General features: G+C 41.4%; 1 protein-coding gene across 3 annotated transcripts in view; it reads right to left on the reverse strand.

Annotated features, from left to right (window-relative positions):
* FGD5 (FYVE, RhoGEF and PH domain containing 5) overlaps window positions 1-22,086 on the reverse strand; it is a 105,337-nt gene that overhangs the window by 21,950 nt on the left and 61,301 nt on the right. The window contains exons 6-13 of one of the 3 annotated variants that reach the window (XM_086755452.1): window positions 21,458-21,597; window positions 19,412-19,568; window positions 16,422-16,509; window positions 13,367-13,417; window positions 11,733-11,791; window positions 4,853-4,924; window positions 3,289-3,357; window positions 316-911 (exon numbers count right to left, since the gene is read on the reverse strand). In XM_086755452.1, coding sequence (XP_086611578.1) covers window positions 822-911; window positions 3,289-3,357; window positions 4,853-4,924; window positions 11,733-11,791; window positions 13,367-13,417; window positions 16,422-16,509; window positions 19,412-19,568; window positions 21,458-21,597 — 726 coding nt within the window. In that variant the 3' untranslated portion in view covers window positions 316-821. Of the gene's footprint in view, window positions 1-315; window positions 912-3,288; window positions 3,358-4,852; window positions 4,925-11,732; window positions 11,792-13,366; window positions 13,418-16,421; window positions 16,510-19,411; window positions 19,569-21,457; window positions 21,598-22,086 lie in introns of those variants that run through there. The other 2 variants (XM_086755451.1, XM_086755450.1) reach the window with 2 other exon arrangements.

Here is a 22,086-nt window from a genome sequence, read left to right on the forward strand (position 1 = left end):
TGCAGGGGTTAAATTCTCAGGGTTATCCTTCAGTGTATACTCTTCCAGTGAAATTCTCTCCAGGTCCTAGGCTTGGGTTAGCTTCAGTCAGACTAAGTTCACTACTAAGAACTTCAGAAAGCGGTGTTAGTGTAAAAATCTGTCTTGGGAAGCTAAGGTAAATGCACTTATTTTGTCCAAAGCTAAACCAAGCTACACCTATACATGTTAGCTTTTGGTGATCTTTTGGAGTGGCAGCATAAAAAAAAAAAAAAAAACACAAAAAAAACCCAAAAAAAAAAACAGTTCTGAAAGTTTTTTTTTATTAACATATTAAGACAAATTCTTATCCTACCTGAGTTTTGCCAGTGGCTTCAAAGGATTATGATATGGTCTTAGAAGATAATGGCTTTAAATAAATGTGAGTTTTAAGAAACAGTGTTTAGGATATTATTCTAGTTTTGGAGTTTTGTGGTTTTGGGTTGGTTGTTTTGTTTTTGTTTTTGTTTTTTCACACAGTGTCCCCAGGCATCAGAATCAAGACAGCACATGGGGTGAGCCAGATGCACTGGCAGAAGGAAGGATATGTTCATGGAGGCCTTGGCTGTTACAAGAAGGTGTTGGCAGTCATGGTCATGGTTGGTGCGGCCTTAAGACTAATACAGTACAGGTGCTATATACCAAGATGAAAATATGTTGACATAGCTGTGCAGTAGTTGTCTTAATGTATCCATAGGCTAAATAGTCCATTAAGCAATGCACTAGTCCTGGTGACATGAGTGGTAGTGGCACAAGAGAAAATCCAGAGCATTAGCAGTGACAAGCAGATAATGCAAAACCGTTCAAGTGTTAATGCAGGAATTACCGTATTCCACAGTGACTCCCTCTCCTGTAATTTCACCATATGTGGCATTGCTCTGCAACCTGAGAAACTTCCAGGGCAGGGGAGACTGAGTAAAAAAAATCTCTGAACTCAAAGGCAGATATTTGCCAATAAGTTTCAAACTATTTCCAGCATCCGATCACCGCCACCCTGCCCCAACAGCAGACATAATACAGGAAGCCTGAAGTAGTTGCAACTTTGGTGTATTAGAGCAGGAAAGAAGCCAGTTTTATGTGTCTCTTTGTTCTTGAAAGTGACCGCTATGGTTTAGTCTAGCTCCACCACATACTTTGCATGACAGCACATTTTGTCACAGTTTGCCTTTCTGACTGAAAGGAAGAAAAAACCCACTGTTTCTAAATACTGAGAGCATCTATTAACAACAGGACATTGGCTACTGTAATGTCTCCAGCTGCCAAGAGATACTTCTCTCTTTGCAGTTAACATCTGGATTTGAGCAGCTGAACTCTCCCCAGGAATCAAAAATAGTTCCTAAACTAGAAAGTGCCAGAAATTCATTTCTGTGCTTTCTTTGTTCCAGTAATACTTTCAGCCTCTTGTGACCTTCAAGCTCATACAATCATTTTGGACTGCTTGAAATCTATCTCAGTTTATCCCAAGTTTATATTACTTTCCTCTCAATGTTTATTACCAACCTGATTTCTGATTTCCTTTTAAATTCTCTGTATCAGTTATAATAGCTAAGTTTGTAACACTTCAGGATTTGCCATAGTAATAGATCATGATGGCAGTTACGAACACACTGGAAGATGAAATGGTAACAGCTTCTTGGAACTGGGTGCCAGCTTTAGCCACAACTCCAAAATGTTTTTGTAATACTAGAAAAAGGCGAGTGTTTCAGAAGAGAGATCAGTAAGGAAGCAAGTATCATCTATTATGAAGTGGTCATCAGTAGGCTTCAGAGTTACTACTGCTGAGAACATTGTTTCTTAAGACCAGCTCCTGAAGATTCTGGCATGGCCGTTTTCCCTTGGCTGCAACAAAGTAATGATTTTGACATTTATTGCTGTTGTTACAGTCCATTGATACCGACTCAGTAAAACAGCACTGCAGCAATCTCATACTGGAAGATTTGGGTGAAATCCAGCACTTTCAGTACAGGAAAGTCTGAATTTTCACAGAAACCAACAAAGCCATCAGAAAAGTGCAGTGTCAGCACTGTGTCCCATTCCATCTGATCTTTGGTTAAGACTGCAATACATGATCGAGGAGGCAAAGAAGCTTATGCATCCACTCATGCACAAATAGAAAATATCAATGAGGGAGAAATAAGGACAATTAATGGCAAAATATATGACTTCTGTAATAAGCCATCTCTCCTCCTCACAATGGTCCCAAGGTGAAAAGCTGTCAGCACTTACAGAGGCCACAGCAAATACGCATTTCAGGCATATAACCCATTTATTTTAAAATAAATTCTGCAAACAGTGCATTAATGTTAATAGCAGCAGTTCTTTATGGCTCTTTCCTGGGAAGGAGCTCTAAAGAATTTTTCAAACATTAGCAGTTAAGCAGATAACACACTCCTAAGACACAGACAAGTATTATTTTCCCCTTCATACAGATAAATGATAAAAATGCCTGTGGTTACACAATTAGCTACCTGAAAAGTTGAGAACAGAGCTGAAGAGCCTGGAGTCAGATACTCTCTAACTGCTCAATGTAGTGTGTAATGCAAAACAGCATATCTCCAAAACAGTGATTTTTGATCTGTTTTGATTTGCAAATACTTGCAATTTTTGCAGTACAGTTGTGGACCCTTATGAAGGGTATTCCAGGCAACTGATGAAAGGTTCATGTTTCTTAACTATCTTAGAATAATTTTGCAAACTGTCTTTGAAAACTGTTGCTCCAATCAACAGGAAGCTGGAGGTCTGTGTTTGGAGGGACTATATAAACGCAATACAGTTATCAGGTAATTTGCATAGATATTGACAGTAGGAATGGAAACTCAGTCCTTGAGCTTCAAGGATGCAAATCTCTCCCAAGTGAGTCCAAAGAAAGTTTTCATAAACTTTAGCAGTAGGGTGTTCTTGGTTGCTTCTAATCAGATCTCCTAAGGCCTTAGGGTTGGACTTTCAAGCGTGAAGATTAGTTGCTGAAAGTATTCAGGAGCTGCTCTCCTCCTGATCACCTTAGAAACTTGCACTCCTTTGCAAAATTATGGCCTAGTGAAGGCTGTACATAGCTGTGGCACAAATGGAGGGCTGCACAGCCTATATTCCTGTATGCAGGGGCAATAGGACATGTGAAAAGGGCTACAGTCTTGTTAGCAGCAGAAACTGACCCACCACATCACCACTGATGGTTAAATGACTTGCAACCTGAAAGTTTCTGCCAGGGTTCAGAGCTGCATAAGTGCAGAAGATATGAGAGAGACAGTAAAAATATAAAAGAAACCTTACCAAGAACAAATGCCGAGGGTGCCTGTTTTTGCCAGAGACTTTCATCAACGTTCCCTCTTTAACAAAGATCTGAAGGAGAAAACAGCAGGTTGTAATCCTGAGACTTCTCATTCTGAATCTTATTTAGAAAAGAGAATATTCCTCCTAGGGAAAGAGCTACTCTAACTGCTTTCATCAGTGCAGGAAGAAATAGATACCTCAACACTTGCTTCTAGCCTTACTTCTTATGATGTGGCTTAGTCTTTGCCTAAGTTAGCCCTGCTGCTCTTCATGGCTTTCATTTGTGTTAGAACCGAATGGGTTGGAAATCCAATATGTCCTCAGCCCACTGCTTCTGCATTGTGGACTGTGCTCAGAGGTGACTGTCACAGATTGCATAGGTAATATGTAATGGGCTTCAGAAAAGAACTTTGTCTTTAAAAATTCTCTAAAATAGGGATACCAAAAAGAAACCTGAGGTTTCAGCACACTACACCCAGGTAACTATAATGCGTACGTGTTTGTAAACAGTATTTTGTCGGTCCATATTGTTATGTATGTAGATAGGACTACATACATAACAATGTATGTAGCTACATACATTGTAAGCAGCTCAACCAGCATGCTAGAACTTGCTTGCAATAACATTTGAAAAGGTCTAGAATAGCTAAATTACATCAGTGGATTAAGAGTCCTCAACTCTTTTCGGATGGAGAACACAATCTGGTGTAATTTTACATTCTAGAACAATTTATAATTGAAGAGACTAATTCTGCAAATTCTGGATGCTGGGCTTTGCAGAATTTGTTAAAGCATTATTGGCAAAAGCAAGTGAGAATACTGATGTTAGAGAAATGAAATAGGGTTGACTACACTATTTGTCTGGTAAGAATTCTTATGCTATGAGTATGCATGCCTTGAAAATTGCTTCATGAGTTTTGCTAAAGATACTGGTGGACTGAAGGGAAATTTAGACTTGCAGAGCTCAAGGAAGAAATGCTTTGAAGTGTAGAGGTGGGTTGGAGCTGAGGAAACTGAACAGGTTTGAAAGCCAGGAGAATAAATTTGCATTTAATGTGGATAGCAAGACAGAGCTATACAGTCTCCCACATTTCTCTTCATGTGTTACTTAAAAATGATGGGGAATAGTGAGAATAAAAATTTGAAAACAAATAATTTCGCCTGATTTAAGGCTCTTAGCCAGCCAAATAAAACTCTGAGCCTTTCCAGGCTGCAAGTGATTCCTGCTAGTGCTGCAACCTTTTAACAGGAGTATATAAGGAGGAAAACAGCAGATCCATCAAAACACACTACATGTGGGGTGGCTGAGGACAGCTGGAGCAAAAAGTCAAATGGCTGTAAAAGCAGGGGCAATGCATGTCTTTCCCAGCCTGAGGCGCTCGGCACATCTCTTTGAGCACTGCCAGAGCGATGACTTTTTCCACAAACTAGTGCTCCAACTCTTATCACAGTAGCTCAGTAAACAACACCTGTAGACATCTGAAATCTAGCCATCCACACAATCAGAGACATAGCTGGTTGGAAACAATGCCCTTATCAGCATAGGTCTGCCTGCAGCACTCACCCTTCCTGGCTGGAGAAGGCCACTCTGTCCTCTCACACTGTGCTCTATGTGTACCAGCTTCTGCAAGTTTTCCTGGGGGAGAGAAACAACATTTAGGAGACCGCATGGTAACTGTACTTTAGACAAGCAGGCAAACCTTCCCTCACCCCTCCTCACCATTTTATCTCTCTAAAAGCGGTATTACATAATTAGATTTCAGAGAGAACTGAGCCCAGGGATTTTATCCCCAGAAAGTCATCTTCCAGCCTTACAGGTTTTATAAAACCTCATCACTTGCATGCCTATCTGCTGGCCTTCTACACACCTGTTACCTCTAATACCTCAGTTCACCTTCAAAAGGGCCTGCTAACTCCATACAGTATTTATACATTGCCCTCTTGGCTGACTTTCATGCTCTGGAAACTAATAAACTGGAAGCAGAGACAAAGTACAGTGTCTCCTGCAAATGCCTGTGCATTAGTGGCGTGACATGGATAATGCAAAACATGCTTTGATACTATAAGACTATTGCTAGGATTATCTGGAGGTTTATATTCTGTGATAATGAATTAACAGCTTTGCAATAGGGGATTTAGAAGGTTAACTAGTAAGCAGGCAATGAAGCTGCATCTGTCTTTTGGTGCTCTGCAAAGGTCAGGAAGTTCAGTATCAAACTGATACTATTAACTGCCTACCTGGCCTTAAAGCACAGTCAGTCAGTGGGAACTGGCATGTGGCATGAACTTATCTATGAAGATGGTAAATAAGATTAATCTAGCTAAAGCCTGTGCTCTGATAAAAAAAAAAAAAAAGATGGGATTGGATGAATATGCAAAGGAGGAAGAAGGGATGTCTGTACGTTTGCAATATTGCTAAGGTACAATCTCCTTTTCAAATCTCCTTCCATTTAGCAGGTGAGGCTGCTAAAACCGAGACTTGCATATAGAATTCAGCTGTGGTTTTATTTGGTCAGGACAGCAGAACGGGCTGCACAGCAGCAATGAGTTATCATTGGAATATGTCTAAAAATTAGGAGTCTCTTGTCTAAATTAGACATTGTATCCTAAATCCTCAGTTACACGCTCAGATAAACTACAGATTAAGGACGGTATTTGATACAGCTTCATGTCCTGGCAGCCTTTGACTACAGTCTTCTGCTCTGACAGATAATGGTCTGTTTTCCTATGCTCCATTGACTGGCATTAAGATAGCCCTGAGCTTAGTTAGACTCAATTAGATTGTACAGTGTATCTGTTTGATGCAAATCAGTGCTGTCTATGGAATCAGCTAATTAAGAAAGCTGTCACAGATACCAGAAGGAGTATATCATAGAATCATAGAATCATATCCATGTCAACATGATGCTCTGTCAAGGCTAATTTACCCTGGATTTCAGCTAACACAATTAATGTACCTATCCCAGCTTGCTTTTTGAGATAAGCCTGAAACACCTTTGTACATTAGTGCCCTGGTGAAATATGACACTTGTTTAGCATGATACTAATTTTAGTTCTTAATCAGTAACTGCATATCAAACATATGGAAACACCTACAAGCCTTGACCAGCACAGGGCTGCATTGTGACCATACAAGATGACTGGCAGTTGACACATTTTCAATAATTTCAGCTGTTGAGTATCTCTTTTGCAATGCAGGAAGTAACAAATGGAATTTTTCAGGTCACTTTGAAAATACTACAGGCCAGCAAAATGGAAACAGGGATCATGGGACAGCTGACATTGCAAAGGACTTTCCCATCACTAAAGGATATTTTAGCCCTAGAAAAACTTGTCAAATTGTCAGCTTCCATGATGGAAATGTGTTCTTCATCCGCAGAAAAGGCAGTGCCCTCCTGTGAGCATGCTCGTGGCCAATGCTAGTTCTAGTCATTGGGGGTTCTACAAGAGTGAGAGGAGAAGTTGCTACAGCTCAGATACACCTCAGCTTTTCTTAGGACTGCTGGCAGAGGTGCCTGTTGTAATGCTGACGTTTGCAATACGGACACGTGTTCACCAGGAAATGGACAGAGATGTATCAAAATCATTTCCTGTAGGAAGTTAAACAGCTATTGCATGTGAAGGACAGTGATTTATCTGGGAATGTGGGCAGCTGTGGGGGGGGTATAGTTTCCCTACAGTTCCCCTAAAATTGCCTGTTTATATAGTTTTCTACATTCTCCTTACAACTATCATCATTCTCCTTTCAAATGTCCTTCATGAGCTACAATTAAAAAATGAAAACAAAGCTCCACCCAACTAGCACTGCAGATGTGGGTGGCTGAAATCCTTCTCTGGCCATTTTAGCAGTGAACTGCAGCTTCCATTATTATTATGTCTATGCAGAAGGAATGCCTACCCAAGGAATGCATCAGCTGTTAATAGCAACAATGATTTGTAGCTCTTTAGCATCTCAGAGCCTCTAACAGATTGTAGAAGTTCAGAGAGCAATACAAACTGCGTAGTTCAAGTAGTGAATGTCTCCTAGAGTTACAGATAGACTTAATGCTATGTGGTGATGCTATGCCTTGTGCCTCTTCACATCTGTAAATTGCTAATAATATTTTCCTTCTTGATGAAAATGCTGTGGAGAGAGTTAATATAATATATCTGAAAATCCTGGGTTAATAGTTCCCAGGAAAAAAATGCTAGAGTCTTATTATCATAAAACAAAAAAAAGTTAATAATGAATTGTTGATATTCTGCAGAAAATATAGATCATAATTCAATACTCCTGTCACATTTTTGGAGTGTAGTTTGATGAGTTGATAAGTGGCAGCAGGAATTTTCCTCCTTCCGGGTACATGCCAAGTCTAAATTATTGCTTAGAACTTTAACCAGATACATGACAAGTTATTAGCATTTTATCTTGAGTGGCATTGTTCAGTTTCTTCTGTAATTAGAGTAACTTCTTAAATTCTTTGCATTTTTTTAAATCTGAGAGAAAGAAAAGAACTGCTAGTTGTAGCTTTTGTAAACGGGATATTAATTCAGGAAGACAACCTCTGATTTAGCAGAATATTGAACTTTGATTCTCATGAAACTGCTCCTTCACAAAACCCGCAGCATTCACACAGATGGGAAAGAAGGAAATTTTGTTTCATCTCTTCCAGGCCACAGCTTTGAAAAAGAGCAGATGTGCTTGGATGATATGATAAAAAAATGAATTTTAAAAATCTATGTGGAATTTGCAATGAAGTTGTTCCAAAACAGACATTATTTGTAGTAATTATTATACAGTCTGTGACATCTGTAAAACTCAAGACAGTATAGTGATGTTCTTCAAATTAAGGCATGGCTTAGTGGAGATAAAATCATTGCATGGTAATGCAATGCGGAAATTTTTATTTTGGCCACTTCTGTGTATGTCTAACTTCAGAAAAGTATTCATACAAGTCTCCCATAAATCTGAGTGAATCTAAGGAAGCACAGGTGCCAGAAAAATATGTGTGACCTTGATCTGTTAGAAACTGAGCTCTTCCAGTTCTCAACATCTAATGCAGGTATTCCTAAAGCTCTGAGATCACTGTGGAAGCTTTTCCTGAGATCTCATTTTTATGATGAAAGATTTATTATTTTTGGTACAAAGAATACTTTAATAATGGAAAACTATGATTATGAATTCCTTGCCTGAGTAGAAAGAAAATTAGAATAAAATCTGTTGAAAACTTTGCTCTGTAAGTCCGTTATTTCGAAGTAATTCTGTAGGGTGGGACAGATTACATTTCTTTTTATGATAAAACTCCAGGCCTGTTAGACCACCTCCTCCCTGCAATCTAGGTCTCTTATTTTGTCTTGGTAACAGACAGTTTGTGTATTAATTAACTACTGGTTATTGCTGTCAACACTGAACATCACTCAGAATTAGTCTGTAGGAACATCATTGTTTCCATGCATCTTGCTTTTCTGTTATGCTTCTTTCTCTCTCCTTTCCTTCTCCTTCACCATTACATTTGGCTGTAATGCAACTACCATTTCATCTACGAAGACTTCCTTCCCAACTTTTGTCCCTGTCCTATCTACTATAATGGCTGATGACAAAATAGTTTGTGCTGATACCCAAAGCATCTTTAAATAAAGCTGAAAGTAAAGCAACCAAAGACATCAACATAGCTGATGGTTTACACTCACTGAAGGTATTCAGGCTGTCTGCTTGCTGAAGCAGAGTGTGCTGCTTTGTTTATACATGGTTCATGTTTAAAACTTTTCCTTAGCGATCAGGAGTAGTAAAAAAAGTGCTCTCTTTAAAATGAAGGATGAAGGTTTTGGGTTGTCACAGAACCACATCAACACAGCAAATGGGCTGATGTTGTTGTATGAATGTGTCCTGAGGTAGAAGTGCTGGGATGGGGCTGAGAGTGGAGAGGCTTGGAGCAGAAAAGCAGAAATGGACTTAAACTAAGTCAATAGGTCTGAGCTTTTTAAAGTTTTCATTGAGTGAAAATGCAGATCTGAATTTTGAGTTTTGACCTTAAAAACCTTTAACATTAGAATGCTCAAAATCTTGATCTGTTGTCATGGCTTGAGATCATCTCTGCACAAAATCAGAAACCCACCAGTTGGCCTTCACGTTGATCTGTGATAATCTTGCCACTGGCTTCAGGAGAAGCAGGTTCAGAGCCTCAGTATCAAATTCTAGCCATCAGATGTGGAAGCAGGCAGATCCACAACGACAGATTTCTCTAGTCAGGAAATAGTAAGTAGTTTTAACTACAACTTATCCCTTTCTGATAGAAATATTAGAAGGCTTGAATTTTGTCTGTCACTGGCCGTGAGGAGATCGTTGCTGAACTTGGTGCTCTGAAACAGCCTGCGAACACATGGGCTCCATTTATGACCTTGGCATATGTATCAGAGACATGACTTTTAAACCTGAGCAGCAGAGATGTCCAGATGAGCACAAAAGTTGACATTCTTGGCTTTCACGTTCATTTGCTGCAAGCAGATGCTTCCACTTCTCTGAACAAAGCATGAAAGCTCCAGTTTTAAAAGATGAAGGGCACCTTGGGTTTTGAGACTCTCTTATTCTTACCTCCATGCAAAAAACCATCCTCCATCTAGTTGACCTACTGCCTTCGTACCATGTCACACACTCTGACTTCACTGCTTCGTGCAGTGCTTCCATTCCCCTGCAGCCAGAGGGCAAAGGCATTAAAGGGAGTATGCTGAGTCAGCAGTGCTGGTGCATAACTGTAGTGGCCTCCAGCATGTGTTTTTCCCTCACAGTTCTTATGCATTCATTCTTTCCACCTTAAAATCCTACCTGAAAACAAGCTCTTACTAAGAAGGGTTGATGTTTTGTTTCTTCCCTTTGTCTGCATTGATGCCTGGGTGTTTTTTCTCTTTGTCTCTTGAATTTTGTATTTTGGTGCCTGACTGATTATGAACAACCCTCTCCCTGCTCAGTAAATGAAATAATAAAGAAGTGAATTGAATGCCGTCTATAATTAACCATAGCAAAGGATGTTTGCAATGCCGAAGAGATCTTTAATTTAGCAAAGCCACATCAAAATCCCAGTGCAGGATGTTAAATTCAGCAATGTTCAGGTGAGTAATAAAATGTGAAAGCTTCCCAGAAGATATGATACATTCCCAATCACTTGAAATCCCTGTGACTCAATGCAATGATACTTAAGATGAGATACCTTTTGAGAAAGAAACACCTCAGTGTAAACCACTCACTATTGGATGAAATGCAGGATGCCTGGAATGAGGTGCTTTGTTCTCTAACATGCATGCTGTTGAACACAATCCACATAAGAGTCAACATCTTCTTAGCAACTGCAGCACTACTCCTTGGTAATCTATGTGCCTTGAAAAGAAGTGCTTAAAAATGCTTTTTTTTTTAAATTTTGAGCTGTATTATGACTATTTTCTAGGTCTAACAAGCTTAGAGTTTTATCATAAAAGAAGTGTAATCTGGCCACTCTACAGAATGAGTTTGAAACTATGGACTTACTAAGCAACATCTCATTAGACAAAAGACTGTAGGTACTTCTTTCTAACTACTTGAGCTAAATGCTAGGTCTGTGCAGCTAAAGCAAACGTGGACCTCAGGAGAGACTTTAGCTGGAGGTTTGGGTAGCTAGTATGACAAAAAGAAAGGCACTGTCCAGAGGTCCACCAAGTCGAATTCCTCTGGAACCTGCTGGATTCTCTGTCTGACAGTCTCTCTGCTGCCTCCTCTGCCTCCCAACCCTGCTTCTTACCGATGTCAATAAAAACTCCTGTCACCTTAGAAAAAAATCAGACATAGATCCTTGGAAACAAACGATCGTAAGACCAGCGGAATGGAGGCTACCTTTGTCAGTAATGTAGAACTCTAATACCGTGTAAGCTATATTAATAAAACACACTGACCACACAGAAACTGTTCATTGCTTTGGAAAACTGTCTAACTTATTTAGATACCTAAATTAAGGATTCAGACATGAGCTCTTAATGTATGAAAGTCTTGGCCAGTCTATTTGGTTGTGTAATCATTTGCAAGGCAATAAACCATTACCTGTTCTTCTGAAGTAAAATGAGATTCTAGAATTGTGGAAAAATTATGTAAATGAGGTCAGAATGTATCTTTGACAGTACATTTGTGATATCTGAAAAGATTCCAGGCTAGAAACAGAACCATGAAAATTCCTGTCTCTCACTTTGTTGCTCCACATACCATTTCAGCAACCCCAAGAGGGAAAAAAACTGTGCTGCTTACTACGGTGACTTACATCGTACACAGCTGCACTAAAGGGCATAGACCTACTCCATATCTGCAATACTGTAAACCAGGTCTCTATAAACCCTTGAGTATCACCCTGGAGGAGGCTTCAGAATTTAGCAGAGATATGCATTCACTTCAGGTGTGCAAAACAGACACTGTCGATCAGGAGAGCATGTATCATGGTAGGGCTCACCGCTTGGAGCATGCTGTCGTTGGCTCGGTCCGTGATTTCAGAAACAATGAATAAGGCAGCTGAGGGATGAAGCAAAATAAACACCATAAATCACATAAAAGAGTAGGAAAATAGACCAAGTCCCTCCTGTTTGCAAGGACATCTTCAAAAAAAAAAGCAAACAACATCCCCATCTGCAGCTCCTTTATCTTCTTTGGCACCTTCAGAATGCAACTGCCCAGCAAATTTAAGACACAGCACAATGGTGTCAATTCTCCTTCCCTTCATCATTCTCTTGTGTGAAACTCTGCATCATACTCGTGCTGCAGGAGAGCTCATGAGATCCCTTTTAAGCACCTAGCATGGCACAAAATCTTTTTGGGATGTTTTCTAGTTACAGATCTTTTACAATTGGAGCTTGTGGTAGGGAGAGATTAATGTAATCCCGCTTTAGCCATCCATCCAAAAGTGCAGCAATCTAAGATGATCTGTTTCCCCTTACTGCCAGGGGAGAGGACAGGCCGTCCCTTTCTGACAGAAGTGTGTATGAAGCGGTGACATGAATTAACACCTGGATTCTCCACTGGCAAATAACCTAGGCGAGGGCATGTTTGCTGGCCCTGAGAGCAGTGGCATAACGTGGCTCAAGTCCTTATCTCAAATCTCTTCCTCTGTGGAGCAGGGCATGCTGTCTGTTTCTGGGCATAACCTGGGAGCATGGTAGCCATCACTGGCCAGAAATGTGACAAGTGTGCTAACCACAACCAAGATAGGCAATTGTGGCCACAAGGCTTGAGCATCTGCCCTGGCCTTATTTAAATTACTGTTGTAACTGTAGTCCCACTGTCAGTGACCAGAGTCCTAAGTCTTGCGTGAGATGCTACTCTTAGTCAGAAGGGACTGTCAATCATAGACCTTATTGCTATGAGCTGATTTGGATTTATACTCATTGTAACAGAGAAGTGAACTGGTTTCATTGATACAATGTTATTCCTGCTTACTCCGGCCTGCAAGCTACTCCCACTGAGGCCACAGATAAACCTTCAGTGGGAGTGAGAAAGTTCTGCTTTATCCATCTGATGTGTTGGGAAGGATGTTGCTAGCAGCTGAATATCTGAATTTGTTCTTGATTGTGCAGAACTAATTTTTATGCGATGTCTTTCAAGTTTACTTAGGCTTAAGGAATCCAGAATACAGATGTACAATTCAAACCTTCTGGGTTTCTCCAAAGTTCACAGAGCACAAATGGCATACCAGAGATAATGGTACACAAACAAGCAGGTGGAGCTGTCGCAATTGACTTTACAATGACCAAGACAAATATAGACAAAGCCAAAGAGAACTACGATTTCCCCAGTGACTGGGGCAGAGCTACAATATTTGCACCATGCTGGTATAGATGGTCATTTCTTCTTCTGTAAGTTCATTGTGTCAAAACTATAGGAAGCCCATGTGCTTCAATGAAAAAAAAAAGACGGCTCCTGCCCTAAATAATTTGTCTAAATTAATAATCAGTTCTTATAGATCTTGCATCTAACCTATTAACACAAAATCTTAAAAGTAATCCTCTTCCATATACTACCAGTATAGATGCTGTACCTCTTTAGAAGCAGAGTTAGCAAAGCAGAATTTTTGTTCTACCCATTTCCTTTTACCTTGTGTGGCTTCATACTCTGCAGAATCGGGGCAAAGATTATTCAAGTAATCTGTAAAAAATTAACAAACAAACACAGACATCCAGTAATCAGAGTACAGATCCACATAATTTGTAGTGTTATTAGCTGAAACATAAAATCCTAATCTTAGAATCATAGAATGGTTTGGGTTGGAAGGTTAAAGATAATCTCGTTCCAACCCCCTCTGCCATGGGCAGGGACACCTTCCGCTAGATCAGGTTGTTCAAAGCCTGTCCACCCTGACCTTGAACACTTCCGGGGATGGGGCATCCACAGTAATGCCCCATATCACATTATTCCCAAATAATTACATGTATATAGCCTCTTTCCAAAGAAAAACTTATCTTTAAATGCATTCTGCTTTGAGAACCAATGCAAGAGTATTGATAGAGATTTCGACTCATCACATAACTTGGCAGGTATAAATGAATAGACAGAGAGAGACAAAAATATTTCCTTGTTTCTCAGCCAAGAGAATTGCTGAGTAGCACCACTTTACAAGTAATTGTTCTTCTAATGAATTGTATTTTCGCATCTGAATTAATGGTGTTGGCAGTAATGACTGATTTTCTACGTTTATAGTAAATAAATTAAATGCATTTTATAGACACAGAGGAGGGAGACTCTAGTTCTGTACATACAAAGTTCAATGATTGCCATTAAACTCAATCACATTCTGAAGATAGGTTCTGTGAAATGCACACAATATGATTTACATTTACAGGAATTATATTTGCATTATATGCAAACCTATAATCTGTCAGTTTTATTTGGACTACTTGCCTTGGATCATCTATCTGTTCTTTGTTTGGGTCTTTATGCTTTTAAGGACTGCAGTATACGAGTGCCACCATTTTAAAAGCCTAATCCTTAAACTCTTCATTTTTATCTTTCTGATGAATCCAGGCTCCTAAATTCTGCACCCAAGAACTAGGGCTCTGTGCTGAGAATGGTGCTGTGCATGGATTTCCATTCCCTTGAACGTCCTATCCATATACATTTCTCTTTCTAGTGCTACGCCCTCTCTGGCATCCTGAAATCTACCTGGCATGTACATGCACTCAGGAAAGCATCTGCCTGTACTCAGGCAAGCAGGAAGGGGTTGTGTGGTGTTATCAGGCAATATTTAGCACTCCTTTTCACAGCTGCAGGCTCTGTCCTTGGCTATGAACATTTAACCATTTAAGTGAATGGGCAGCTCCTTTTGGCTGTAGTGCAGTAATTGGGAACCAATGTCCTCATAAAATACTCTTCCTTATCTGGTAGAAACAGCCAGTTTATGAACACAGAAGTACACCTGCATATTTTAACTTTTTTTACACTGTCTGGAGAAACTGAAGAACTGCACTGTTCCAGACCTACCTTGTCCTGGCAGGCAAAGACAGGCTTGGTTTCTTGAGGTGAAGAAGTGAAGCAGTAAACCTATTTTCTGGAGTATCTTAATCCAGCAGACTTCATCTCACTACCCACAAAAGCTTTCATTTTCCCAGTTAGTACCAGTACCTGGGACAAGGTGAAGCTCAAGTTGCTTCAAGCATAGACAGAATCCAATCACTGGAGCTGCGCTGAAACCCTTCCTGCTCTCTCACAAAATACTGTGCTTCATGTTTGCAATTTACCTTGTGGAACACAGAAATGGGCAGAGAAAATGAAGCATAGTGGGAGTGTTTCTGACAGAGACATGCCAAGTTCTTTTTCTTAGATGCAGCATTTGTGTGCATGTACTAAAACCACTGTAAGGATCATGTGAGACTACTAAGTACTGCAACCCACAAGTCTGGAAGGTTGCCCTTAATGTAGACACACCCCAAAAGGGAAGAAAGTCAGACGGAAAAAAAGTTCTACTATTGGCATCCGTTGTTCATTTGTATTGCTCGTACTAAAAAAGCAAAACCAGCTGTGAATAATGAGTTGCATCCTTGATCAAAGTGTCTAGAGCAAGATGAAACTGCTGCTAATCTGTGCTGTGAATAAAAATTTCATATGGTCACTTTGTTCTGCTGCATTTTTAGGAGTCACTTCTAATATGCTGTGCCCTTCATCTGCTGTTAAGTATGGGCAGGGTTTATGGCTTCCTTTTTACTGTCTCACGATAACTCATCTTGCATCCCTCTCCACTTACGCATATGCATACTCCCAGAGCATTTCTCCATCTTTATGTCTATGGATCCCTACTCTTTTGTGTTCTGACCTGACTAAATTACTTGACAACACTTGAGATTCATTGTTACATTTCACCATTTCCTTCTCCAATTAGTTCATTAGTTATAAACCTAAACATCACAATTCTTTCTAGAGGCCACATCCTGCTCCAGAAAGCTTGCTCCCTTCACAAGCTCAGACTTGCTAGATTTGCTGTGGCTTGTGGAGAATGAGACACCAGAGGGAACACAACCTCCCTTGGAGGGACTCCAGATGGGAGTGATATATATGGTCCTGAATGTAAAGGGAAGGTGTAACTGTAAATGTAAAATCTGTAAATGTACTGTTAATGTAAATTTGTATCTCTGCCTCCTATAATGCAGAGAAATTGGCGGGGATTTTGACTTAAACTTATCACTAGCCTTACGCGTACTGTCCTGGGTACAACTGCTTTGTTGGTGGAGTAGAAGGAGATGGTACTTGCCACTGTTGTACAGGATGTAGTGCAGAGTTCCCTTGCTGAGGACTACTGTCCTCTGCTGGCTCTGATAATTGCTCTTGACGTAAATAAAATCAAACCTGTTTGCTGGCAATGAGGCTGAACTCTGCCTCTCCGAACTCACAGAAGGAAAAAGCCAAGAAGGAATGGCTAAAAACACCTGACTTTACACTTTTTTGTGACCTTTCAGCATTGTTGGCTGAAGAAGTGCCTGCTCCTTCGCAGACTCCCTGACATTTCCCGAATCCTGTACTAAGCATATTTAAGTTCCCAGGATATCCCACACTGCTTCAGCCCTAGTTTAGCTGTCTTGGCATCAATGTGTGGCAAAGTGGAGGCAAAGAACATCATAGGAGGGTTTCCATTGAGTACTTCGAGAGGGATTTTACTGACCTGTGAGCAGCACACGATACTGGAAGACACGCTGCACCACTTTCAAAAGCTGATGTTTCACACTCTGAGGGCTGCCACCAGAGCTCTGCTGTCCTCAGTGGAAGGGAAAGGAAACACAAAGATCAGGGATGTGTGAGCTCAGCAGCAAACCGTCATCTCTGCCTGATGTGTACTATGAAAGTGTGCTACTAGTTGCATGCACAAATTTCACTGAGCCATTCCCAATTGACTCAGCTTGCTAGGGGTATTGTCTTTGTGACTATGAAGAAGCACTGTAAACAGTTTATTTCCTGTGGCATAATTAACAAATAGTTTAGACCAGAGGGAGAAGGGAGGAAGGCAATCACCATTTAGAAGGTAAAGGTTGGATGTGAAGATTTTAGAGTGGCATCTGAAGACAGAAGTATCAGATCTCAAGCTTCTCATCGTTTTTCCTTCTTTTTTAGACTAAAAGTTTCTTCGGCCTGCAACTTTTTAGTATCTTATTTCAAGACACGGAATTGAGCAAAATACAGCAAAGCGTCTCCCTGTGATTAAACTGGAACTGAATGTCCAGAGAGTGTTTACTAGAAAATAAAGTGAGGTTGTGGTCAGATTTAACACACACATGGAACAGAAGTAGCATTTTTCTATTTACCTTTACCCTTTAGATTTGACCCATTGCATATCGCTGCATTTCAGCCAGCATGGGATTATGAAAGGTGAGTTCTGCTTGACTAACCTGATCTCCTTTTATGACAAAGTGACCCACTTAGTGGATGAGGGAAAGGCTATGGATGTTGTTTACCTGGACTTTAGTAAAGCCTTTGACACCATTTCCCACAGCATTTTCCTAGAGAAATTGGCTGCTTGTGGCTTGGACAGTCGTACTCTTTGCTGGGTAAAAACTGACTACATGGCCGGGCCCAAATAGCTGTGGTGAATGGAGCTCAATCCAGTTTGTGGCCGATCACAAGTGGTGTTCTCAGTATTGGGGCCAGTTCTGTTGAAGATCTTTATCAGCGATCTGGATGAGGGGATCGAGTGCTCCCTCAGCACGTTTGCAGATGACACCAAGCTGGGCAGCAGTGTCGATCTGCTCGAGGGCAGAAAGGTTCTCCAGAGGGATCTGGACAGGCTGGACCAATGGGCCGAGGTGAACTGTATGAGGTTCAACAAGGCCAAGTGCTGGGTCCTACACTTGGGTCACAACAACCCCACGCAACGCTACAGGCTTGGAGAAGAGTGGCTGGAAAGCTGCCCGGCAGAAAGGGACCTGGGAGTGCTGGTCGACAGTTGGCTGAACATGAGCCAGCAGTGTGCCCAGGTGGCCAAGAAGGCCAACAGCATCCTGGCTTGTATCAGGAACAGTGTGGCCAGCAGGAGTAGGGCAGTGATTGTTCCCCTGTACTCAGCGCTGGTGAGGCTGCATCTCGAGTACTGTGTGCAGTTTTGGGCCCCTCACTACAAGAAAGACATTGAGGTGCTGGAGTGTGTCCAAACGAGCAATGAAGCTGGTGAAGGGTCTAGAGAACAAGTGTTACGAGGAGCAGCTGAGGGAATTGTGGTTGTTTGGTCTGGAGAAAAGGAGGCTCAGGCTTATCACTTTCTACAACTACCTGAAAGGAGGTTGTAGCGAGGTGGGTGTCAGTCTCTTTCCCCAAGCAACAAGTGATAGGATGAGAGGAAATGGCCTCAAGTTGCACCAAGGGAGGTTGAAAGGGTTGTCAAGCACTGGAAAAGGCTGCCTAGGAAAGTGGCTGAGTCACCATCACTGGAGGTATTTAAAACACATGTAGATGTGGTGCTTGGAGACACGGCTTAGTGGCAGTGTTAGGTTTACAGTTGGACTCAATGATCTTAAGGGTCTTTTCCGACCTAAATGATTCTATTCTATAAGGGCTCAATTAAAACAGGAAACTTGCTTTATATCTCTTAAGTGTCACAACATAGCTGCAAAAACAATGGCAAGCCACAAAGCTCAATCCTCAGAAGTCCTCACATCTCCAAAGGCACCACAAAACAGACTCAAGAGGAGTGGGACAAAAGCCAGCTGCTTCCTTACAAGGTCTGAGTACAAAACCCAGTCAAGTTTCATGGGGTTTCGGTGTTCACAGACCAGTATTTCTGAAGTGTTTGCCACTTGTGAAGGGTCAAAAGGAGTATAGGAATCTAACTGTTTAAAGGAAGGCTGGCAAGAGACAGCATTTTCCAAGGCAGCAGAGATGTGTCATGTAACTGTATTACTCTTCTAACTGGCGGACTGCTCTCACCAAATGTGCATTCATGGTTGTGCTGAGCGTTCCTAGTCCCCCATACTCAAGTCAAAGGCGCCAGAAACAAGATGAGGCCCTAAAATTCTGTGTTGTTAGGCTGGAAAGCTAACGGTGGTCATGCTGTAAAAAAATGCAATAGGAAAGGACTGAGAGACACCTCCTCCTTATTTGTGTGTGTGTGTGTGCATGCATGCAAGAGGGCCAAAAGTTACAGAACTCACTGATTCTAGGGCAAAATTCTGCTGATCTCATCCTAGGAAAAGCCTCATCTGCTTTCTTAGAAATAAGAGCTAATTCTCAGGGTTGATAATTAAGACAGAAGTATATAGGCATGTGGCTGGGAGGGATTCTGGGAATACAGACTCTCAGTAGAAAGCTTGCATTTGCAAAGTTCATATTCAGAGCAGTGTGAGTCATCAGCTTGGGAAGTTAATATGTGACTGAGAAACTACTATGCTATATGTATATATTTCAGCGCAATATACTCACAGATCTGTAGATTCACAAACATACATTCTATATGCACACACAGGAGTGTGCAACAGACTCAGACACAGAAACACATCATGCACACGTGAACATGTCACTTCGGTTTCAGCACCAGGATGTGTGAAGAGAGCTATTCTCCCATTCTATCCTATGTTAACACTAGTGGAGTTGCAGAAAAAATATCTTTGAGTAAGCTTGGCACAACCACACGGGTAAAAAACGGGTAAAAAAACATGGGAGCCTTACCTCAAACTCCTGAATTATGGTAGCCAGTTGGGAATATTTAATGCAGGTTTCATCTAGCAAAGCCAAATTCCTATCAAACTGCATAATGTATGCTGTGTGGTGAATCAGCCTTGATTTTCTGGAGAGAAAAACATCAGCAACTTTCTGGTGTTCCTCCCTAAGGCCACAGAAAGAAAAGAAGCAGCAAATAAATAAAGAAAGAAAGAAGAAGATTCATAGTTCTTTCTCATTGTATTAGACCCACAGTAGCTAAGGACATTGTGCAGCTAAAGCCTAGGTCAAATGACAGGAAAGAGGGAGTGCTTCACTGACAATACTGGACAATAAAATGGGTTGCTGTAGAATGAGCACGACGGGGGGCTGACCCTTCAGCTGTGCCTTTGCCATGGCAGCACTGTGTGTCCGTAGTGGTTAGAATGTCTCCTTTCTGGACACAGCTTCTGCTTCTCTAAATAGACCTTCCAGCTGCTGCAGTGCTTTGAGCACTGGTTGTGGGGGATAGTATAATATCTTCAGTCGCTTCATCTTCAGCTCTCCTTCATTGCCCGCTTCTCAGCACTGCCCCACCATCATCAGTCTCAGCACCCAGTACTGAAATATTTACGAAGCATGTACAAGGAGAGAACAGGACAAAGTCCAAGATCGTGGTAGAGTAATCACAGTTAAGAGAGCAACATGAGTTCCTGGAGATGTTAGGGCAACAGAGTGTCTATGGGAGGGCAGGCACAGGAAAGGACTTCCTGGAAGGTTCGAGGGTCGTGGTGACCTGGAACCTGTATGAGCACAGCCCTATGCCATGTTGAGTTGGCAGCATTTGCAGTACAGCCCTCTTTTTTCCCCAGTGCCACAGAGTAGTTCTGGACAGAATCTTAGGGCATTTCCAGTTGTGTCTCTTTCATCTTAGGGAACAGGCAGCATGCTGCTAGAGTAGGGCTATGACTCCTTTAGGACACCAGTAATTTCAGACTCCAGCTGGAAACACCACTTCTCTTTGTGTTATGAGTGTATAAATCGTAAGTTATTGATGAAATCTTTTATGTCTTTCCGCGATTTGTAACAGTTTCTTGGTGAATGCAAACCAATATACAGTTCCCTTTAGCCTTTTCTTTTCTTTTTGTGTGCTTTAACTTGAAAGTGGAGGGCTGACAAGGAGAGCTCTGCTCAGCATTTAGGATTGTTACTCAAAACTGCTGTTCTAATTGACTTCTTTAACTGCTCAGTGGCGGTGCTGGGATGGTGTGAGGCTGCATGGTCCATCATAAGCTGTCAGAGCCAGAGTAGTTCACTCTAGTCCAGGGGCTGCGCTGGCTGCGGTAGGTTTAGTCAGCTTGAGTCTGCAGAGGTAATTTCCCTCAGACATTCTTATTCCAGCAGTTTGATAGACTAGGGCCTGGCAGCCTGGCTTAAGTCAGAGGTCTCCTTAAATGAAGGAATTTTGGAGCTTTGTCTGTCCTGGGCATGGTCTTATTCTCTCAGGGAAAGACTGCACCTTGGAGGATGTTTGGCTTAGGTGGAGTCCCTCAGCAGGCTGACAGTGTCTGTTTGGCTTGGAAGGTTAGCCTGTGCAGAGCCCTTCCTGCCTTGGTGCTGGGAGTGAGGGGGCGTCCGTTATCTGCAAGCTATGCGGTTGCTATGTAGATTTCTGTAAGCAGCTGATCTTCTTTAGGATCAGTTCTGACGTCTGCTGTTCCTGCTTCCCATCGCATGAATCTGTGACCTTCAGGCCATCAGTGTGAGCCACTTGGTGATGACTATGAATTGGCATGAGAGGATAATGCATATGAAGCAGGCTGTCCTCACACTGACTGACGGGGCCATTTTGGAGTCATGGGCTGTGCACTCCACAAATGTTTCCGTATTTGGTTTCTCAGCCCGACAGCCTCTGCATTTACTTCCTTCCTGCCTGTAGTAGTTCAGGTTCTACTCATTTCATCTGTGCTGGAATCCCAGCCTCCCTGATAGTGGGGTCAAAGGAACACTGACGAGTTCACCCACCTGCTGTGGAGAGTATGTTAAGGTCATCAAAACATGACATTCCATACTTACCATTTAAGGATTCTTTCTTCCAGTTCTCCCAGGATGTCTTGATGTAATTCATAAATTCCAGGAAGTTCACTTAAGCCCTGCTTGAGTTTAACTTCCTCATCTTCTTCTCCAAGCACTTTCAAGATCCCTTCATAGAAATCCTGTGAACAACAATACAGAAATTAGGCAAACAGACTGAAAGTCTCTTTTCTCAAATTATCATTAAAATTTGACTCATAAACTATGCTTTCTAGGAATTATAAGATATGCTATAAATAATGATCTAGTGTGCTCAATATAGCAAGGAGATCATAGCATATGTTTTCTTCCATCCATTAGTTCATACACATTTTCAGCTGAATTCCACTATGCTGTCAACCCAAAATTGAACATTTCACCTGACCAAGCTATCAGACCTTTTGCATACAATGAGTTTGGTATATTTTTATTTACCTTGCCTTTTTTCCCTGCTTTTCTGAATGTAGTTGGTCTCATTTTTATAGTGTTTCTTAACCAGAATCGTACTTTTTAAAAATGCAGGATGAGATTCTCCTGTCACTTCACTGGCCCAACAGCTTGACATGAAAAACAACAACTGCTACATGTCTTGTGCTAAAATTGGCAGCACTTGTTTCCAAATCATAGAATCA

This window comes from Chlamydotis macqueenii, chromosome 10 (genome assembly GCF_036417535.1).
Source record: "Chlamydotis macqueenii isolate bChlMac1 chromosome 10, bChlMac1.mat, whole genome shotgun sequence".
Classification (NCBI taxonomy): Eukaryota; Metazoa; Chordata; class Aves; order Otidiformes; family Otididae; genus Chlamydotis; species Chlamydotis macqueenii.